Source organism: Bos javanicus, chromosome 26, assembly GCF_032452875.1.
Source record: "Bos javanicus breed banteng chromosome 26, ARS-OSU_banteng_1.0, whole genome shotgun sequence".
Classification (NCBI taxonomy): domain Eukaryota; kingdom Metazoa; phylum Chordata; class Mammalia; order Artiodactyla; family Bovidae; genus Bos; species Bos javanicus.
In genome coordinates, this window is record NC_083893.1 from 30,312,588 (window position 1) to 30,333,400 (window position 20,813).

Here is a 20,813-nt window from a genome sequence, read left to right on the forward strand (position 1 = left end):
GGATTAATGGATATGAAGAAAATAGTTATGCATTCATAGTATTATTTGTACAGTTTGTTTCGATAACTGAGTGCATTTTAAAAAGACTGCGAAAACTTTTTGAAGCAGTAAGCCGTCTTGAAAATTATATTCTTCAAAATAACTTGCTCTGTCTTCTTGTGCTCAGCTAGAATCCACTTTTCTAAAGCAACTGTGATCAGTATGAACCGTTAAAATCAGGGCCAATGTGAAACATCAGGCTTTTGAATTTAAGAGAATTGAAGGGAGAAAAGAGTCTTTCAGCTCCGTTAAAAAAAAAAAATATTGCTTTTTATGTATTATTGCTGATTGCACATGTAGTATTTAACAATTAAAATACAGTATGTATATATAAATAGCTGGGTCACATATGTATTTAGATTTTACCATGTTTTGTTTTTGAAGTAAAGTTAATCAGCACCAGTATTTAAAGTAAAATGCTTTTACTATAATCTTTACTATAGATCTGACTATAATCCAGAGACTCTTAAGCCTCACGCCCTCATTTCAAGCTTTATTTGATGAAAGAAAATTAATTTGAAGACAAATCTGTGTTCTCTTTGCACTTTTTAATCATGGGCTTATTATGGTTACTGAATAGTCAAGAGATCTTTATGATGAATCCTGGAAGTCTACAGAACTATGCCACCAAAGGCCTGGATGGAAACATATTCTAGTTCATCTATATTGTTTATTCTCCCCCTCCCCACCAACCCCCATGAAGGGAGTTCTGCTTAAACATCACTGAGAATTAGTTTCTAGTTTAAGGCAAAACAGATGTTAAACCACTCAGGATTGGGATCTTTTAATATTAAACACTTAATTCCCAAATAGGTCAAGTGCTTTTGGTGGGAGGTCTAGACAGACTGGCGTCAAAAGCTTTAGTAAACTTGCTGCATAAATTGAGACCACCACTGTATACCAGACATGTCTTTGCAAATATATCCGTTTCTCATCTTCGGTTCCTTCTGTTCTTAAGAGATCGCTGATAACAGTTTGTATAATAATTCCTTTATACTACAAAAAGTAATTACTTTTCCTCATGCCCTGTTAGTTCTTGCAAGTGCACATGTACTAATGTTCCTCCTTTTTTCCCTTTGGCAGAGGAGATTGAAGTGGATGTTGAAAGCACAGAGTTCTCCCATGGAGAAGTGGACAATATCAGTACCACCAGCATCAGTGACATTGATGACCACAGCAGCCTGCAGAGTATTGGGAGTGACGAGGGTTACTCCAGTGCCAGTGTCAAACTTTCGTTCACTTCCTAGAACCCAGCATGACATGACAGTGCAGGGCAAAGTATTCACTGGGCCAATTCAATCCAAACAATCTCTTAAATTGGGTTCATGATGCAGTCTCCTCTTTAAAGCTAAGCAAAACTATACTTGAACAAGAGTCAAGAGACCTCTATTTAAGCAAATACTTAGCAAAAAGTGGGGCAGAGCCTCCCCTGCAGAACAAATATTCATATTTGAAAATCACAGTTTCTAATGGCAGCAGAAAATGTGTGTGAAATTTTCTCAATTTGATTTAGTTGATTTGAAAGAGGACACTGGAGATTACATCCTCTTTTTCTTTTCTAGTTTGCTCCTATCATATTGATTGAGTAGACACATTTAAGGATGGGATTATGAACCCTTCCTGAGCTCTTTGGTCCTAACAACAAATAAGAATCAAACCTATAGTAAAGACAAGATAATCAGGCATTAATCTTGGATAGCTAAAAAGCTATTAAAACAGCCTAGGACAGCTTATCATGAAGCCTGTGGATGATCAATTCTTTATAAAAAGGAAAAAAAAAAAAAGCTCATTTCATGCTCTGCAAAAGGAGAGACTCCCATGAAGCCTTTTGAAAGGGATCATCATGCAGCTCAGCTTTCTGTTGGATTCCATGCTAAGCAAGCTAACCTTATCCTGCATTGTTAGCACTAGGGCAGCCAATCGCCAGCTCTACAGTCAGCCGCCCTTAGGCCCTTGGGGAAGTCCCTGTGCGTGACAGCGTCTACCACGCAGGGCCTGATTTTGGATTGAGGGGCCAGAAGGAAAAAGCTCCACGTGCCTCCATGTCTGCGTGGGCCAGAAGAGTTGTACACGCAGATTAGCAGGCCAAGGTCTGAGCCACGGCAGCATTTTTATTTCAGATTTTGATAACTGTTTGTATGTGTTGAAAACCAAAATGACATCTTTTTAAAGCTTGTCCATAAAAAACATAGACGTCTTTTATAGTGTAAAACACATGGGAAAAAAATCATCTATTTTGATGCAGCATTTGATAATGATAAAACACCTCACACCTCACTCTTTATAGTGCACAAAATGAATGAGGTCTGGGCTAAGTAGAAAAAAGGTCAGTGCTGTTTTTGTTTTCTTTTAGAATCATTACCTTTTATCATCTCTTAACCATCTGATATCTATAGTAGACACACTATCATAGTTAACATAGTTAAGTTTGGCACTTGTCTCATTTTAATGTAAAGATCTGCTTCCGTTTCCTACAGGCAGTCTCTCTCCTTCCTCACAGCCCCATTGTGCAGGTGCTATTGTTGCTCTTGTCAATATTTTCAGAAATGTTATTTTAAGTGAAATTTCTAGCCTGCACTTTGATGTCATGTGTTCCCTTTGTCTTTCAAGCTCCAAGGTTCTCCCCAGCCCTCCCCCTTATCCTGGGAAGCCTTGGAGACCTTATCCTGACTCTTTGGACTTTGTATACTTTAAATAATTTAACTACCCTTAATTACTTAAAAAAGGAAAAAAAAAGCTTTATGATTTCCGTAACTTATTGCTGATTTTAATGGGTTAATTTCAGTCCTGTAGTTTTATTTTGTTTAGATAGGGCTGGGCAAGGAAAAAGAAAATAAAGACAACCATATTTAGCAGTGCAGTTGAGTTGTGTGTATGTTAAACTATCCTTTGTAAGTAGCACTTTTAACAGCTCTCACTGCTTCTATATATGAAGTGAACCATCTTGGTCATACACAAGGCCTCATCATATACTTATTTGTTCTTGTGCTCTTCCCGTGCCTCCAGAAATATTTTATCCTTGATTGTGGTATGTCTGAGTGAAAGAAATTCTTTGAAGTAGATGTGTGAAAAACTGCATGCCTTTAGAAGCCCCTTATTAGAACTTGCTACTTCAGGTGCTGGGGACTTAATGCAAAACATGGTAAAAGAAATTTGTTTCTGTGGCCCAGGTAAATTATTTCTGGTTTCATTTATAATTACTCCTGGCCAAGTCAAAATATTCCTCTATATGCTTACTTTTGACTTTCCCAAGGGAGACAGTTTGAAGACTCTGCTAACTACCATGGAAAGTAAATGGAAGCCAGTGACAGAGTTTCTGTTTTGTTATTCCCATGGCATTCACTTGAATCAATTGCCTAGGGCTGGAATTTGGGACTTCATTTAGGTGAACTTGAGGCGCTGCCATTTTGCTGTATATGTAAAGATGGTGGGCTGGGAAGCCTTTGTCACAAACCTATAGGACCTATTTAAACTGCCCCCTAAACTACTCCTTCCCTGAATTTGTTTCCTTTGGGGGAAGGGGATGGATTGTATGATGAATAAGTATTAATTTTTTAAAAGACAAACTGACTTTGAAGATACAAAAAGTTAACCACAAGAAATAAAAATTGTGAATGAAGAATACCCGAGTGCTTTTTGTACCACCCTTCTCTATGAAGGAAAAAATACGAATGAACATCCACACCTTGAGAGGCAAATCTCTTTCAGTGTCCATGTTGATACTACTTCAGTGGTCGGAATTAATGGCAGTTTAAAATCATTGCCATTTCCTGTTCTATAGCTTTAGAACAGGTGCCTTCTTGACTGATAATTCCATATAACCTAACTGCAGATGGTTTAATGTACCAAATTTTAATTTCTTCAGGCAGGACACAAAGCCATTTATCATTATCTGTTCTCCAAATAACTTTTTAGGGAATCCCTTAGGCTATATACTATTATTCAAATTGAAAACCAGTCTGGAGGGTCCCACTTAATCCTCACTAACCTGAGTTAACACTGCCCCCTATATAAAAGATCTGTGTGCTATGATGTGTGCTCACTCACTCACTCATGGCTGACTCTCTGCAACCCTAAGGATTGTTGCCTGCTAGGCTCCTCTGTCCATGGGATTTCCCAGGCAAGAAGACTGGAGTAGGTTGCCATTTCCTCCTCCAGGGGATCTTCCTGACCCAGGGATCGAACCCATTTCTCTTGTGTCTCCCACATTTTCAGGTGGATTCTTTACCACTAGTGCCACCCGGGAAACAACAGCTTTTAGTACTATGAAGGGATTTTAAAAGGCAGTGAGAATTACTGAGGCAAAGCTTCTACACCTAAAGCCACACGGACAGTTTCCTGGGTCATTTCTCTTGAGAACTGTTTACCCTCTAGGTAAAGGTTTACTAACTGTCTACCCTCTTGGTAAAGGTTTTTTCGAGGGTTTGTTTTCTTCCACTTAGTCCTTTTCCTATTATCCTTCCACCTCGAAATATTCCATAGCCCATTCCAAAAATTGCATAATACAACAAGGATTTTGGCTACATTTAAATAACAGTTCTAACATTTGCTAAGGATGCTGGGCAAGTTACTAAATTACTTCATGGAGACTTTCCTCCTGAAAAAGTTGTTAAAAATACTACCTCTACTTTGAAAGACTGTTAACGATTAAAACTGATATAGGTAATTCAACCCTACCCCCATAATCTAGGGGCTTGTAGCCTACCAGGCTTCTCCATCCATGGGATTTTCCAGGCAAGAATACTGGAGTGGGTTACCATTTCCTTCTCCAGGGGATCTTCCTGACTCAGGGATTGAACCCAGGTCTCCCGCATTGGAGGCAGATGCTTTAACCTCTGAGCTACCAGGGAAGATATTCTCTTCATCTTGAATCCTGAACTTTAGTTATTCTGACTCTGGGTCTTCCCAAAAAAGACTATTAATAAAATGGTTCATTTTCACAATTCTGTGGCAGGTTATACATAAATTTTGACATCCCATAGAAATTTTTAAATAAAGGCTTTGTAAGAGTCATGTTATTGGTTTTAGTGATTACCTGGTCTTCCTAAAAAAAAAAGGACCTGAGTTTGAGTATGTTATACACTGATAGTAACTGCTGCATAATAAATTGAGTGCCCCAGTTAATATTTTAGTGCTGGCCTCACCATGAAAAAGAATCTTATTGCCCTATGTACTAGATCTAACAGCAAACTAGTTTTCTTATGGAATACCATCTGATTCTTTTAAATAATAAGTGTAGATCAAAACAGAATACTGGTTGGCAGCTTCAGTTCTTCCTTCTGTTTTACCTTTGTGCTCAGTAACCCAGTTGTGTCCGACTGTCTGCAGGCTCATGGACTGTAGCCTGCCAGGCTCCTCTGCCCATGGAATTTTCCAGGCAAGAATGCTGGAGCATGTTGCCATGTCCTCCAGATAATCTGACCCAGGGTGTTGAGCCGGAGTCTCTTTCGTCTCCTGCACTGGCAGGCGGATTCTTTACCACTAGTGCCACCTGGGAACCCCTTTACCTTTTCATACAGTAATCAATTATTAAGGGAAATGACTTAAAATGAAAATGAAGCTCTTTTAAAGTTCTGCCAACTTCCTATAATTTTGGAATTTTCTATTTTCTCAAGCTCTTAGCTATGGAAGATGCTTTTAAAAGTCTTTACCAGTAGGACAATAATTGGTATATTCTAGATTTTCACACTAGAGCACAGAATAGCACTGTAAAAACACAAAAGCCATAAAATACCTCTAACATTAATACAAATTTAAGAAGTCAATTTCTTCTAAATTAGCAGCTTCATCACACTCACTCTGAAAGCTAGGTCAACTAAACTTGACAGTGCTCTTGGAGGGAAAAACTGGGCAAAAGAACCAAACGGATACTTACTCCTCCTTCTCGCACACTTTTGGGCAATGAACAACTGGACAACTGGACAATTACCATCTATTAAAGACTAGCCTAGCTGCGGATCTCAGACTTCAACACTCGTTTTCCAAAGTCAAGTGTTTGCTCCCAAGTCAAGTGTTTCCTCCAAGCCTGAATTGTTTCTGTGGTCAGAAATTCACTGCATCTTGCTAAAGTGAGTTACAGGGCTTAAAAGGGGGAAAAAACAAATGCCCATCAGTTCCACCAAAAAAAGGAAAGTCATGAGCCAGCAAAATAATAATCATGATTTTGGGGCCTCAAGTTGAGAAAGTAGCTCTTCAAACATTAAAAAAAAACCCTTTTCTTCTAATGAGCATAACCATGGCTTCTTTAGCTGTGCTCTTTAACTGGGGAAACAAACTACAATTTTAATAATTCCAGTAACAAGTGTGTACTGGTTCTGTAAAAATGAACCGGTCAAGTGCTTGGTGGAAGTAAACTGCCAGGTTTTTTTTTTTTCCCCCAGCAACTAAAAGATGACTTAAGTATCCAAAATTTGGTCAAGTTCAGCTGTCAACTACCAGAAGCCCAGCATTCTTCTCGGATCTGCTTTTCCCTGCTCAAGGCACACACAAAGAAACTTAGGTTGGTGCAGAAGTAATTGCGATTCTGCCTTGTTGACCTTTTTTGTTTGACATTGGAATACATTCTTAATCATTTTAGTGTGCATTTCATGCTTTTGTTTTTTTGCTAGTGACTCATTACTTGCTGTTTATTTTATATTTTAGACTATGGAAATAATACTAAGACAAAAAGCAATTTAAGCGATTTTCTTATTTGAGTTCAAAATGGGTTGTAAAGCAAAAGAGACAACTCACAACAGCACATCTGGCCCAGGAACTTCTAATGAACCTACAGTGCAATGATGGTTTGTTTAAGAAGTTCTGCAAAGGAAGAAAGAGCCTTGAAGATGAGAAGTGCACATCAGAAGTTGACAAAGACCAACTGAGAGCCATCACTGAAACTGATTCTCTTACAAGTACATGAGAAATTGCCAAGGAACTCCATGTCGACCATCCCTATGGTCATTCAGCATTTGAAGCAAATTGGAAAGGTGGGAAAGCTCGGTAAATGGGTGCCTCATGCACTGCCCACAAAATCAAAAACTATTGTTTTGAAGTATTGCCTTCTCTTATTCTATGCAACAACAAACCATTTCTCAAGATTGTGACATGATGAAAAGTGGATTTTACATGATAACTAGTGATGACCAGCTCAGTGGTTGGACTAAGAACCTCCAAAGCAGCTCTCAGAGCCAAACCTGCACCCAAAAAAGGTCATGGTCACTGTTTGGTGGTCTGCTGCCAGTATGATGCACTACAGCTTTCTGAATCTTGGCGAAACCATTACATTTGAGAAGTATGCTCAGCAAATTGACGTGATGCACCAAAAACTGCAACTCCTACAGCTAGCATTGGTCAACAGCCAGTAACTGCTTAATAACTGCCAAGTTGCACAACCACTTCAAAAGCTCAATGAATTGGGCTATGAAGTTTTGCCTCAGCCTCCTTATTCACCTGACCTCTGGCCAACCAGATACCACTTTGAGAATCCTGATGATTTTTTTTGCAGGGAATACACTCCCATGACCAGCAGGAGGCAGAAAATACTTTCCAAGAACTCGTTAAATGCCAAGGCTTAGATTTTTAATAAACTTATTTCTCGTTGGCAAAAATGTGTTCATTGTAATCGTTCCTATTTTGATTAATAAAGATGTGTTTGACCCAAGGAAATGGCAACCTACTCCAGCATCCTTGCCTGGAAAATCCCATGGACAGAGGAGCCTGGTAGGCTATGGTCTAGAGGGGTCGCAAAGAGTCGGACACAACTGAGCTAGTTCACTTTCACCCTAGTTATGACTTAAAATTCAAGGTCCAAAACTGCAATTGCATTTGCACCAACTTTATACATAATCTGAAAGTGAAGACCCTCACAGAAATCCAACACCTTTATCTGTGTTCGTTTTTTTTTTTATACTTACTCTGGCTAGGCCAAAACAAATTCACAGAAAGTCAATAATGGTTTCCAAACCTCTTGAGATGTTTCTTAAGAGTACATTTATATAGATATGCTTAAAAAAAAAAAAGATCATAGTATAAGGGGATTCAGTAACTTTGGTTTTGTTTAAACTATGGTATTACCTGTTATTTTACCTGCTATGCTCTTCCTCTCCACTGCAGTAAAAATTCAGTTTAACTTGCAACTCAAAAATCCTAGATATAAAGAATGTTTACATTTACTACTGAACTTGTAAATTATCATTTATACTACTTGGTGGTTTCACAGTATAATACAAATACTTAATACAATCCAGTGCATGTTTATTGAACTCTTAAGTATTTTAACAAATACAAAACCTTATTGGTTTTAATAGATTTTCTTCCTTCTTTTGTATTTCAGTTAATACCAAGTTGAAGCAAAAATTCAAATCAAAGCTTTAAAAATACTTGGCTTAATTTGTAAGTGGTATTTTTCACCTTATATAATCACAATCTACAGACATCACACAACTTAAAAACTATGAATTTCCTTTGTCACTTAAGTTTTCCCTTGCTATTTTAAAGGCAGACACAGCATTAAAACTGCACTGCAATGGAAAGCCACACACATATGCACACCCTTCACTGTGAAAAAAACAAGCATTTTTAAAAATGAGTTGTTACATTAAACGGATGTATTTCATTTTGGTTTGCAGAAAATTGCCACAACTAAAATTTAAAATTGTTTTTTTGGGGGGCAGGTTTTAAGACTGTCCTTCCCTTGAAACAGTCAATAACAAAGTCAAATGCAAAGTCAAATGTTAAGTTCTGAGAAGACAAATGCAACCATAGCCACAAGGGGGCCATTAAGTATGGTTCAGTCCATCAGTTTCAAAGGTTCAAGTCCCCTTTCTTGACAAGCAGGGAAACTCTGCATTAAATTTTATAACAACACTTCATAAGACCAAGCATCATATTTGATTTTAGAAAACTGAGAGGTTAACCACCTGCATTTGTAAAATACTATTGGTATCATGCTTCTCACTAAGCATTTCTCAACTTATGAGACAGGTCTCCCCAGGATTCCTAATTTTTAAGTTTAGTCCAGAGATACTATCATCATCCTGCAAATAGGATTTCTCAAAGGGTCACATCTAGATCTCTGACACAAGAGCTCTTGTTTTCCTGCCATATGCCTATTTGTAAAAGGAAGGCCCACAGGGCCAAAGGTGGCACAGGTCTACCAAAAAATTAAAATTCACGAAATAAAAAATTTTATTTTCTCCTTCTACCAAAAATTTACAAACATCTCTATTAAACACAGCCCTTAAAATAAAAAGAAAACTAGTTTGTCCTTTAGGATCCAATTTCTTATGTCCAATATAAGGAGTACATAAAGATTTACCAAAACCTTTATTACTTACTCAATATTCTTTTCTGTGGAAATGATGTATGCTTAATCACTGTATCAATGCTGGCAGCTAAGACTTTACCTATCGGTTAACACACCCTGGAGATTTTAAAAACACTTTATTTAATAAAAGTTAAACATACAAAAACTGAAATTAACACACATCTTAAAAATCATCTTCTTCCACTAATAGGAGGACCCTTTCCTATGCATATATTTGGCTTAAACTCAACTCAGGATAATTGTGAAGTTCACTTACCAACAAATGCTGACTGATCTAGTTAACAAAAATTATAAACTCAGCTACATGAACATAATATACAGGGAAATTATGGTCAGATTAATGCACAAGAAATACAGTAAATTTTTAATGATGAAATATTCAGTACTCTTGTTCATTAATTTAGCCTTGGTTTTTTTACAAAAATAGTATCTACATTGTATACAGGGCTATACATCAGCTTTTTGTTTTCTCATATAAACATTACACATCCAAAAAATGTCACCACTACTGTAAGTGAAAACACAGGAGGAAAGCAAATGTACAAAAAAAAAAAAAAAAAGAACATTAGAAAAGGTAGCTGGTCCTAAACATGGTTTCTTACATAAAACTAAAATTCAATGAAAAGAATAAAGAGCTGGATCAATTTTAGAGATGGCCTAATAGGCTTAGGAAGCAAGTTATTGAGAAAAACCTCAGAAAAGAAAACTTTGCCATTTACCAATTAACCTAGTTTTAGGTTAATTGGACAACAGCTAAATTTAAGCTGAAGATAAGAAAAACAATGAAGAGAAATTCTTTTTAGAACATTGGTATTTTGTCTTGATGTTCCAGGGAATTGCTAGAGTATGTGGCAAGTTCAAAGCATCTGAAAATTCCCAGTTAGAACTTTACAAAAAGTATTTACCATCCATTAAGTGGGTACCTGATACTAGGAAGATGAATAATTCATTTAAGTGCTGTATTTATGCAGCATTTATCTAGAAAAGTTGCTTTATCCAATAAACTTTGAGGAAACTGGTAGTAGTAATGAAAAAAAAGTTTAAATGAGTAGCAGTTATTAATTGCAATTTCAAGTTTCATTCTATTGAAGTCAAACAATGACAACAATGGTATTTTCTTTACTCATCTAACAAATAATTTACCTTTAGAAAAATATAAGGATAAAAAGGTAAATGTAAAGCCCTGCAGAGATGAAATCCAACAGTTTTTCTGATTATTGAGGCATCAAATGCCTAACATTGTATTTAGAGGTATCTTGATACTGTGTCATAGGTTTATCAGCAATTCCACAAGTTCCTACTCCAACTTTGCCAGTTACACTCTCGGGTGAAGCAAAAATACTCCTCTTTACCTAGAGAGAGGAAAAAAAAAGAATTCTTTATTGGTTTTGGAAAAAACTAAAATTTCAAAATACGCCTTTAAGGAAAAGTACATCAAGAAAACTTGAGTGATCAAAAAATCCTCCAGTGATACCCAACATAAGTAAGGTTCAATACACTCTAAGTGGTATGTAAGATAGCACACAGGTTTTCAAATTTTAGTTTATAAAAGAAAATAACCTAGATCTTTTATAATTCCTAATATAAACTCATTCATAGTGCTTCCACTGCAGAGACAGTGCCTAATGGGGATATTTTATATTCAGTAAGTCAAAAAGAAGATTAAAGAGGATTCTGAATTCAAGATCCAGTTGTATTTTTTTAAATCTCATCGAACGTCCTTCTTCATTTTAAAGTTATTTTAACGACAGCCATGCTCTGCAAATTTACAAAGTATGTGTGATGAAAGGATTTACTAACCTGGCCCTTTTTGTTTTTAGAATAGGCTCTGTTGTTGAACTGTTGCCATTTTACCTTCTGGTCCTCTCTTTCTTGTTCAAGTTCTTTTATTCTCTGTGCTTTTTTCAAAGCTTTCTTCTTTTTATATTCACGCTGCTGTGCAATCATTTCTTTTCTGTGTGGACAGAACAGGTAAATGTCAATTCAAAATGACCTCAACTAAAAGATGACTTCAGTGCAACCACTCTCCCGCCAAAGAAACCCCAAAATCGAGTAAGTTTACACACTTTTCCCTCCATAAATAAAAGCACTAACGTCAATGCCAATCACTCAGGACTAGTAATAAATAAATGTTATTTGGAATATACAGTATCCGTGGAAGCTTTTAAACACAACTGTAGTAATCTATTACCCATTTAAATCCAGTATTTCAACTGACTTTTAATTTGTCATTTACATAGCTTTTACAAGTTTTGTTTCAAGAAAAAGATGAGTTTCAACATGTAAAGCTAACTAAACCTTTATCAAATTTTAAATGGGCAGTTAGCAAGTATGATATGCTGCATTTGGAAAATGCAAAGATTCATTGCAGACAAAACTATTTCATCTAGATTGGAAGAGCTCAGCAGCACAAAGGGAAATCATAGCTAGCAATTCTTAAAACAAAAACAACTAGGGTTTTCCAATCAGAGCCTAAAAGTTCTCTCAGTAATTCCTGCTAAGTTAACACTTATCACCAAAGGAATGAATACAGAGGTATTCAAAATGAGGTAATATGATTCAGACTTCTCTGTATCATATAATCACTTCCATGAAGTATGGTTTTTACACAATGTCAAAGACTAAAAACAGAAATCTCATGTTGTTCTACAATCTACTTTCCTTATTGGGATGCTTAAATCAAATGTTAATAGATGATATATTTTCCCATATTCAAATATATTTATGTAGCAAATTAAGTTCTGAAAACAAGTAGACAAATCAAAAGACGGCAAACTTCTGCATAAATGCAGAAGTTAACTGAAAACTGTTAATTCCATCTCATAAAGAACTCTCAAACCATACACAGCTCCATCCTTACTGCTACTCCCTTGGTTCAGGTCACCATCATCTTATACCTGGATGATAGCAGTAGCTGCCTTCTCTCTGCTGCCAGTAATCACTCAAAAGTTCAAATATGAACATATCAAATCCTCTCCACTTGAAATACATTAGTGCTTTCTAGCTCTTCATGATCTGGCCTCTACCTTTCTAATCTCTTTCTCTTGTTAAGCTACCCACCCTCAAGCCCCAAGTTTTTAACGAAAGGATTTCTTTCTGTTACTTCTATGTTCCTCCCCATTTTTTGGTTTTAAATGTAAATCTTACTTCTTGTTTAACTTACTTGTTAAGTCATGTCTGATTCTTTGCAACCCCACGAACTACAGCCCGCCAGGCTCCTTTGTCCATGGAATTTCCCCAAGAATACTGGAGTGGGTGGCCATTTCCTTCTCCAGGGGATCTTCCTAACCCAGGGATCGAACCCACATCTCCTGCACTGGCAAGGAGGTCTTTATCACTGAGCCACCGGGAAAGCCTATGTGTCAAGAACTGTGCCATAAGTTTTACTCAAGCTATGAATGAATCCTTACAACCCCATAACAGAGATACTACTATCCCTGATTTATAGATGAGGAATCAGAAGGTAAGCAGCTTGCTCAAGATCATACCTTCTAGTTCATTAACTGGCCCACATCTGTCCTTTTCAAATCTCAGTTTACATGTCATTTCCTCTAAGAAATCTGCCCTCATGACAAAAATGCAGCTTGTTACCTTTTCTTTGTTCTCTAAAAGTATCTGTTGTGTTTCCTCCATTACTTCTACACTAAAGTTTTTCTTTCATTATGTGTCTATTCTTCAGATTGTAAACGCAGTTAGGACAAGGCCTGTTTTGGTCTTCTTTGCTGTGGTGGAACCCAGAACCTGGTTTACTGAGACATACTCTTAATTTTACTCTTAATCTTAAGATATCCTCTTAATAAATATGTATTAAATGCCTAAGCAGGAACCCCAAAATGTCTTCACTTTACCTAAGTATACGTATTAACAGACACTGTTAACCATACGCTGCTAACCTTCAAAACAATTGTAAACAGTATTATAACTTTCTTATCCTAATCTAGCCTGCACAGATTCTGCAGACAACCTCAAATACCCAAATGAGGAAGATTACATTTAAAATGCTAAAGTCAAAGTCACTTACTTTGACATGGGTTTGTTGCCACTGTCCTCCTTTGCCTTCCTTCCTTCTTCTACAGGCTTGAGGTTCAACAGTGGAGTCACTTCAGCATTGCCATAGCCAGCAAAAGTGATTGCAGCGGTGCCGTTTTCCTCATCTATCTCCTCAATCTCCGCTTCATAACACCTGTAAAGATATCATGGCTGTAAGCAGGTGAGTAAAGGTTTAATACTCAGCCTATAAGACTTATACTGCAGTGATTCAACTATTAAATGTGTCTAAAATGAAACTTAATACAATCAAATGTCCCTTTGGCAAAGATAATACAAAAAAGCAGCTAGAGTTAGCCACTGGCTTTTTAGGAAGGAAGTCCCAATCAAAATATTGCCCGGGAAGTCTCTGACAGATCTACTCAATGTGTTTTAGTCAATTTCTGTGAGAAAATATACTTCTTATATCAATCATTTCAATATATGTGCTTCACAGACGTCTAAGAGAGCCAACCATTACTCAATGTTCAACCCAAGGGAAAAAGAACTTATAGACTGTATTAAAATAAAGAAAATCCATTCACTTTCCTCTATTTCATGTCTATTTCATCTAGCATCCAAGCCATTCTTCTGCCCTAAAACTTACTCTAAAGCTAAAAACTATAGTAATGGTAACCATCCAAGAATCAAATTGGTTGTGTAAGTCGTATCAGCCATATAAAGACTAAAATAGAGTAGGTCAAGCTGAATAAAAATCACCTTACCATTGTACTTTACTAGTTCATGTTATAGTTAGTTTTTTTTCTACACTTACTGTCCATCTTCACTCCAGATTGCCATACACTTGTCTCCTACTTTCCATGAATGAGTGGGCTGAGTAGAAGCAAAGTTGTCTGAACTTGCCAGAGTTTCAGAAGGCTGAGTTGACAGAAGGTCTTTGGTTAGTTCAATAACCTCCTAAAAAGGAAAAACAAAAACCATTATCTTTATAATTCACATTGTCACCTACTTTCAACAAGCAAGTTCTTTCAGTTTTTGGTAACAGCTCTCATACCATGTAGCACTCATTAACTACTCTACACATATTTATTTGCAGTTCATAATGATACTATGATGTAGATACTGTGATTATCCCAAGTAGAGACTAAGATAAAACATTTTATACAGTGGTGGTGGGACTTAAACCTAGCCAGTTGCCTTTCAATTTAATTAACCTCTAATACTAACAGAAATATAGTGAACTTGAATTTACACTGTACATTATTTTTATGCACCTATTTTAGCTAAAGAGATCTCTCTAAAGGTGAGAAATAGTCAACTCTAAGGCACTGAACTAGATTCAAGATCCCTTCTATCTCATTATCACTGTCACATATATTTAATTCCAATGAACTTTTTATAGGGCACTGCTTGGCAGCAGTATTAACTGACTAGCCAACAGGGATGCTCTCCCTACAAAAAAAATAAAATAAGCCCCCAAAAACTTGACGGAGCATTATTAGTAATAAAAATGTTCCTGCTCATATGTATTTCTACTAAAATACTATAGGCATGTATAAAAAAACAGTAGTTTTTCTATTCATTTATTGTAATACTTACCCCATCTGGGTAAGCAAATTACCAAGTCAGATTTTAAATATCCCAATACTATAATGTTAAATACATTAGCACAGCTTCAACTAAAAGGAAAAAGTAAAATAAATATAACACACAGGTAGGTAAAGCCTTTCTGTGTGACAAATACATTTTCTAACTTACACTTGCTGCTGCTGCTGCTGCTAAGTCGCTTCAGTCGTGTCCGACTCTGTGCGACCCCAGAGACAGCAGCCCACCAGGCTCCCCTGTCCCTGGGATTCTCCAGGCAAGAACACTGGAGTGGGTTGCCATTTCCTTCTCCAAAGCATGAAAGTGAAAAGTGAAAGTGAAGTCGATTAGTCGTATGCGACTCTTAGCGACCCCATGAACTGCAGCCTGCCAGGCTCCTCCGTCCATGGGATTTTCCAAGCAAGAGTACTGGAGTGGGGTGCCATTGCCTTCTCCGCTTACACTTACTGACTTCATTCAAAGGTGTTTGGTAGAGTTGGTTAAAAAACTTAATAAAAACAAACTGATAGATTCTGCTACCAATCCACTATATTTTTACTCTGATGAAGACTCATCCTTTGCTGTTGCACACAAAATACCTTAAACATCACACTGTATGTTTTGGGAGAAAAATGAGCAAAGTTACACTCTGTATTCAGTTTCTCCTGGCTCCCACTGAGGTTTAATAATAGCCAAGCAAGTGAAATATTACTTCTCTCCTTAAGATTTTAAATCTTCCCAACTAGTTCTTAAAAACTTATATTTGAGCCTTAAGGACAACAACAAAAAAAAGGATTATTAAAGCCCTTGGAGAAAGATCAGTTTTATGAATAAAAAAATTTTACGAATGAAAATACTAGAAGACTCAGATTTAAGTTAAAAATTCAGTAGATTAATATCTTTCATGAAATTTTATTAGGTGCCAAATAGCCATTCAAATACCTTTTGATTAAGACAATCCTTTGCAAATAAGCAAGGGATGTCCAAATAAATAGATGATGTACTACACAAAGAAGGAGAGTAAATTATCCAGTCTTGTTTTTAATTAACCACTTTTAGCACTAGGAATGTAATCCAGTAAGTCTGACTCAAAAGCCTACGTAATTCCCATCATTAAATAATTCAATTTAACTAGGGATCATTGGCCTACTAATGCACAAACATGAAGTCTGTGTTTTTAGATCTCAATATTTAGAACTCTACTTCTCTTAGAATAAAACATCTTTCCACTATGTTTTCATAATAAAATACATTTTCACCAAAGAGAAGGGTCCTGAAAAGCTGTGGTTGTAATTTCCAGGGCCCTGCACTGAAAAGACATTTTTAAAAATCAAGCGCATTTATCCCTAGCTGTCTTTTCACTTTGCCATGTTGTACATACCCCTCCCAACAATTATGAAGACCCTTCTAAATGTCCTTTTTTATTCACATGTGCATATGGACCAAAGTATTATAAATATGATTTCATGTATGAGGGAGTTCTTAAAGGTACATACCATTAATTACTTTTCCTCCCCCAAGTCTGAGTTCTGAAACTGCTCCTTCATTGACAGATGGGCAGCAGTTACAGTTATCGGCAATTCCAGGAAGCATCAGATGTTGTGATCTACATATCAGCAGGTCAAAGGGGGTGCACTCAAGCACTCTGCTTACTGAAGGAAGGCGTTTCGGGGATGCAGAGAGCCACTGTAATATATGAGACAAGTGACTTGACCCCTGCCTCCTTTAGAACCAGTTTATTCAGCAAAACAGCCTAATAAATTGACTATTTTTGTGATTATCACAGACTGCCTGGGGAGCTAGTCAACTAGCTAGTCTGGATTTTACTAAACTCACTTCTTTAAAGTGAAAAAAGAAAACAAATTAGGATTTCAGAAGACTGATTTGCTGCCTATTGAGTAACTTTATATGAAAGACAGTGTGGTAAGAGATAAACATAGAAGCCTTACTGGCAAAATGAAAGTCACTGGAAAAAATGCAGAAAAAGGATTCTGCATAAATGAAACTGCAAACAAATTCTTAACCAGAATAAGGATATTCCATAAAAGGAACACAAAAAAATAAAGGAGACTACAAACTCAGTCATCAGTCTGAGAAGACTTTTCAGCAAATATAAAAGGTAGAATTAAATACCAATGGCACAAGGCATATCCCAGAAAGCAAGGAAGGAAAAGGATTTTTTAAAAAACAAAAACCTATGACAAAATAGAAGCTGTAGCTATAGTCAGTAGAGATAACAATTACTAGATGGAAGCAGATAGCAAAATATTTTTCAGAATTTTATCTAATATTAAACGATGTGTTCCATCTTTGAGTAGTTTTCAGTTCAAAAACAAAACTATATCTAGTAACCAAAATGACTGTTTTCCATGAGAGGAAAAGAATTTGAGGTCAAGATTGGTCGGGAAAAACATTCTCTGTTATTGCTAACTGAAGTGTTAGAACGTGCACTTCTAAATCTGTGCCATCTGATAAGGTAGCCACATATGGTTACTTAAATAAAATTAAAAATTCAGTGTTTCAGCCATCCTAGTCTTTTTCCAAGTATTCAATAGCCCCATGTACCTAGCAGCTATAATATTGCACAGCAGATATAGAACATTTCCATCACCACAGAAAGTTCTATTGGACAATGTTTTTCAAAATGGTTATTTAAAAAAGAATATTTTACAGAACGACCTCCAGGTCATCATTAACTGAACCCTAAGTAAGCCATTTACCTGGTTACTACAATGCCTACAACAATGGTCTCCTTCCCTATAGTACTTCCACTATAGATCATGTCCTAACACAATTCTGCCCAGACTCTGAAATGTATTCCAGAACTACTAAAATACCAAGACTCATAATAGTGCTGTCTTCACTCCCAACTCCCCGTTCCACCAGTTCCACATATACCCCTCCCTCTTACTGCCAATTAAATACAAGAAGCAAAGTATACAACACTGGCACAATGTTTTACTTTCTTCAAAAGGAAAAAGGACTGCTTTTAAGTTGGTTTTTAATAAAATAGAGAGAGAGAGATGGGGGTAGGTCAGGCTCTCTAAGACAAGCAGAAAGTTGGCCTGAGATGGGAGAAACTGCTCCCAAAACATTTTTTCTTACTGACTAGCTCCCTGAAATCCACTGGCCTAACTTCTACATACTGAAGAGAAGCCTTGGTTTCTGTATTTTTTTTTTTTAAATAACATACTATTCCAACTTCATGCACGTCTATCCTAAATCCAGAAATTGAACCTGAAAATATTCAACTCATTTAAATTATGCCCAGGTAAGCTTTTAGAATTGTGAATCTGAACCCCGTTTCAAGTAAGTTTTGTTTGTTTGCAGTTCTACTGTCCCTAAAATATTGATCATTTTAATTGGCAAGAGGATGATATAAACAGAGAGAAACGATACATAGTATGAAGATGATTCGAGTTGTTTTAAATCAGTGAAGATAAGTCATCTAATCAAAACATCTTTTAAAACTCTCCAAAAAATCAGATTCAGAATTAGATGAAAGCCATGGATATTTACAAATATTGTATATGGTGTTTTATTAATCAACCTAGTGTTGTAAGAAATAACAGATATTTACTTCTATGGCTTTATGTTTGTCTTGAAACCCCAGGGCAAGTTTTAAAAAGCTGGTTTCATACTTACTGCTCTTCCAGGACAAAAGGAACACATTAAATTCAGATCGCCTTTTTACATAGATTCGGTTTAATTTCAAGTTGCTAACAAGTGTCAATAATTACATATAAGACCTAGCCTTAAGTTCAAACATTATGTAACATTTATGCAGAAAAAAAATATCTCTTTAGGTATTTTTATGTGTTTTCAACACAGGCACTAGAGCTAGCTTTGTTACACTTACACACACACACACACAGGATCTCCGGCATGGGTGCTCTATTTCATTTTCAAAGAAATCTTGTGGCATTGAAAAGAATCTGATATAATCTGATTAAGTTATATTTTCCTCCTTTAATTTTAGTTACCCTTTGAAGTAAAATTCCTTTTCCAGGTCTTTAAAAACAGAAATGTTATCCACTGTCAAGTTATATGTACCTCTTTTTCTAGAGTGATAGTGACTTATAAAATTAACTCTTACTTTTAAAAATTATAAGAGCATATAAGGGTGACACAACAAAGAACAATGCTTCAATTAATTGTTTTGATGTACACAAACTGAGGAAGTAACCCGTCTCTTAGAAGCCATGTATACCTCTGTGGGTGCACACATGTACACACAAGGGGTGTGAAGGGGAGAAACACTCCCTCCAAAGATATTATGGATACCCGTAGATTCTAGGCAATAACCACTTATAAGCCACAGAAATACTCTTTTCAAGCAATGAAACTATTAAGTATTGCCCCATACTTACTTGTAAATCTTTCTTTAATTTTAGTAAATCTTCATTTTCTCCATTTCCAGACAGCGCAGCCTCAACTTGCTGGAGTTGAGCTTTGTAGCTTGCCAGCTGCTTTGCTAGATCCTCTGACATCTGGTGAAAATAAAGAGTAAAGTCATGAAAACAGAACCAAAAAACCAAAACATAAAAATACATTTTTTTCCTGTCGGCCTGAATTAACCCTTACCGATTTTGTTCCCAACTCCTTATAACTCACTGCGGCATAATATATTACTACTACCTTTACTTTCAGTTCAGAGAAAAGCTGTGCTCCAAACCACAAACTTAAAGTATTCTGAAGATTATAAACATGTAAGATATATTACATATAAAAACAGAAAACGAGATAAGAGAAAAAAGGAGAATAATTTCTAATTTTCTTTAAACTATTAACAGGGAAGAGACACTGCGTTAGGCTCAAGGAACAGGACTGTTATATCATCACCAAAAAATAAAATAGAAGGCACTAAACTGTTGAAAGAGTTGAGGCTTCCGATTTTTAAGGGCTAAAAAGTACTTCGAAAGCCAAATATAAATGGTTTTTGGATTAACTACACAAATAACTTTCTCCACAAGAGCTATAGTACGTGTGTTTAGAAACTTCTCCACAGTGCAAAAATCTTTTCAGTCACTTAAATACTGCCAATGCATTTTTCTGCAGTAAAAGAAACATCACAGATGCTCTCCAATCAAGCAATCTGAAGTACTGGCCTTTCACCAAATCCAGCTCGTACTTCTCCTGAAAATAAGACCGGAGAGAATTGTTTTTCGCTTTATTAGCAAACGTACAGGGTTTCCGAGACTCGTCTGTGTTACAAATCCCGGCCCGGAACCTGGAAGGACTTCAAAAGGGTTGGTGAAAGCCAGGCTGCTCCCCTTCAGTCACCCTATACCTCAAAGCCCGCCACAACTAGCTCGACCATTTCAGACCCCGAAATTCCAACAGCTTCCAAGGAAACCGAAAACAAGAACGGAGCCGAGGCCCCAGTAGCCGGAGCCCCACCCGCAAACAGGCTCCGCACAGAAGGGCCGAGGGCGTCCTTAAGATGCCTCCCGCGACCAGCCCAACCCCGTTCAGGGACTCTCAGGGCTCAACTCTGCGTGGAAGAGGAGGCCGGCGCCCGGGCGTCTCCACTGCGGCCTCGGCCTCTGGCCTCCGGTTCAACTCGTGAGAGGTCGAGGCCCAGCGAGGCCTCACTGTCTCCCTCATCGCGTTACCTTGTGTGGGGTTGGGAGAGTGGCGACGGGAAGGGGTAGTGGGCAAATGAGCCCAGCGGTGGCAGCAACAGCAACAGCAGCAGCAACAAAACAGTCCGCGTCGACAACAAGTTAACCCGGGATAAAAACTCAGGTCTCAACCGGGAGTGAACTAGGGAGGACTAAAGCCGGGGACTGGAAGGAGGTATAGAAGAGGCGGGTGAAGTCTCGCGAGAGGTTAAAAATCCTCGCGAGATGTCTCTCTATCACGTGATTCCTAGCGCCCTCTAGGCCTCCGGTCC

At 37.1% G+C, this 20,813-nt stretch overlaps 2 protein-coding genes across 5 annotated transcripts in view; one reads left to right on the forward strand and one right to left on the reverse strand.

The window, feature by feature from the left end:
• Window positions 1–9,762, forward strand: part of MXI1 (MAX interactor 1, dimerization protein) — a 98,760-nt gene extending 88,998 nt beyond the window's left edge. For all 3 annotated transcript variants that reach the window (XM_061403427.1, XM_061403426.1, XM_061403428.1), the window contains one exon: window positions 1,123–9,762. In XM_061403427.1, the coding sequence (XP_061259411.1) occupies window positions 1,123–1,286 (164 nt within the window). In that variant the 3' untranslated portion in view covers window positions 1,287–9,762. The remainder of the gene's footprint in view (window positions 1–1,122) is intronic.
• SMNDC1 (survival motor neuron domain containing 1) lies at window positions 9,446–20,735 on the reverse strand. Of its 2 annotated transcripts, none has more exons than XM_061403429.1 (6): window positions 20,533–20,735; window positions 19,288–19,407; window positions 14,148–14,290; window positions 13,368–13,529; window positions 11,147–11,300; window positions 9,446–10,698 (listed from the first exon to the last, which is right to left on the reverse strand). In XM_061403429.1, the coding sequence occupies exons 2-6, from the start codon at window positions 19,405–19,407 to the stop codon at window positions 10,561–10,563; spliced, it is 717 nt and encodes a 238-aa protein (XP_061259413.1). In that variant the 5' UTR covers window positions 20,533–20,735; the 3' UTR covers window positions 9,446–10,560. The 2 variants fall into 2 exon arrangements, with proteins under 2 accessions (XP_061259413.1, XP_061259414.1); XM_061403430.1 differs by lacking the exon at window positions 20,533–20,735 and adding an exon at window positions 16,414–16,603 and having other exon boundaries at window positions 19,288–19,377.
• Between the last annotated feature and the right edge of the window lie 78 nt (window positions 20,736–20,813).

What these genes read in the sequence shown, in the direction of transcription:
- SMNDC1 (XM_061403429.1), bottom strand. Translation starts at nt 19,407, where the DNA reads ATGTCAGAGGATCTAGCAAAGCAGCTGGCAAGCTACAAAGCTCAACTC. An exon ending in AATTAAAGAAAGATTTACAA is followed by an intron (nt 14,291 to 19,287) that starts GTAAGTATGGGG and finishes TTTCCTTTTTAG; the next exon opens with GAGGTTATTGAACTAACCAA. An exon ending in GGCAACAAACCCATGTCAAA is followed by an intron (nt 11,301 to 13,367) that starts GTAAGTGACTTT and finishes CTGTCCACACAG; the next exon opens with AAAAGAAATGATTGCACAGC.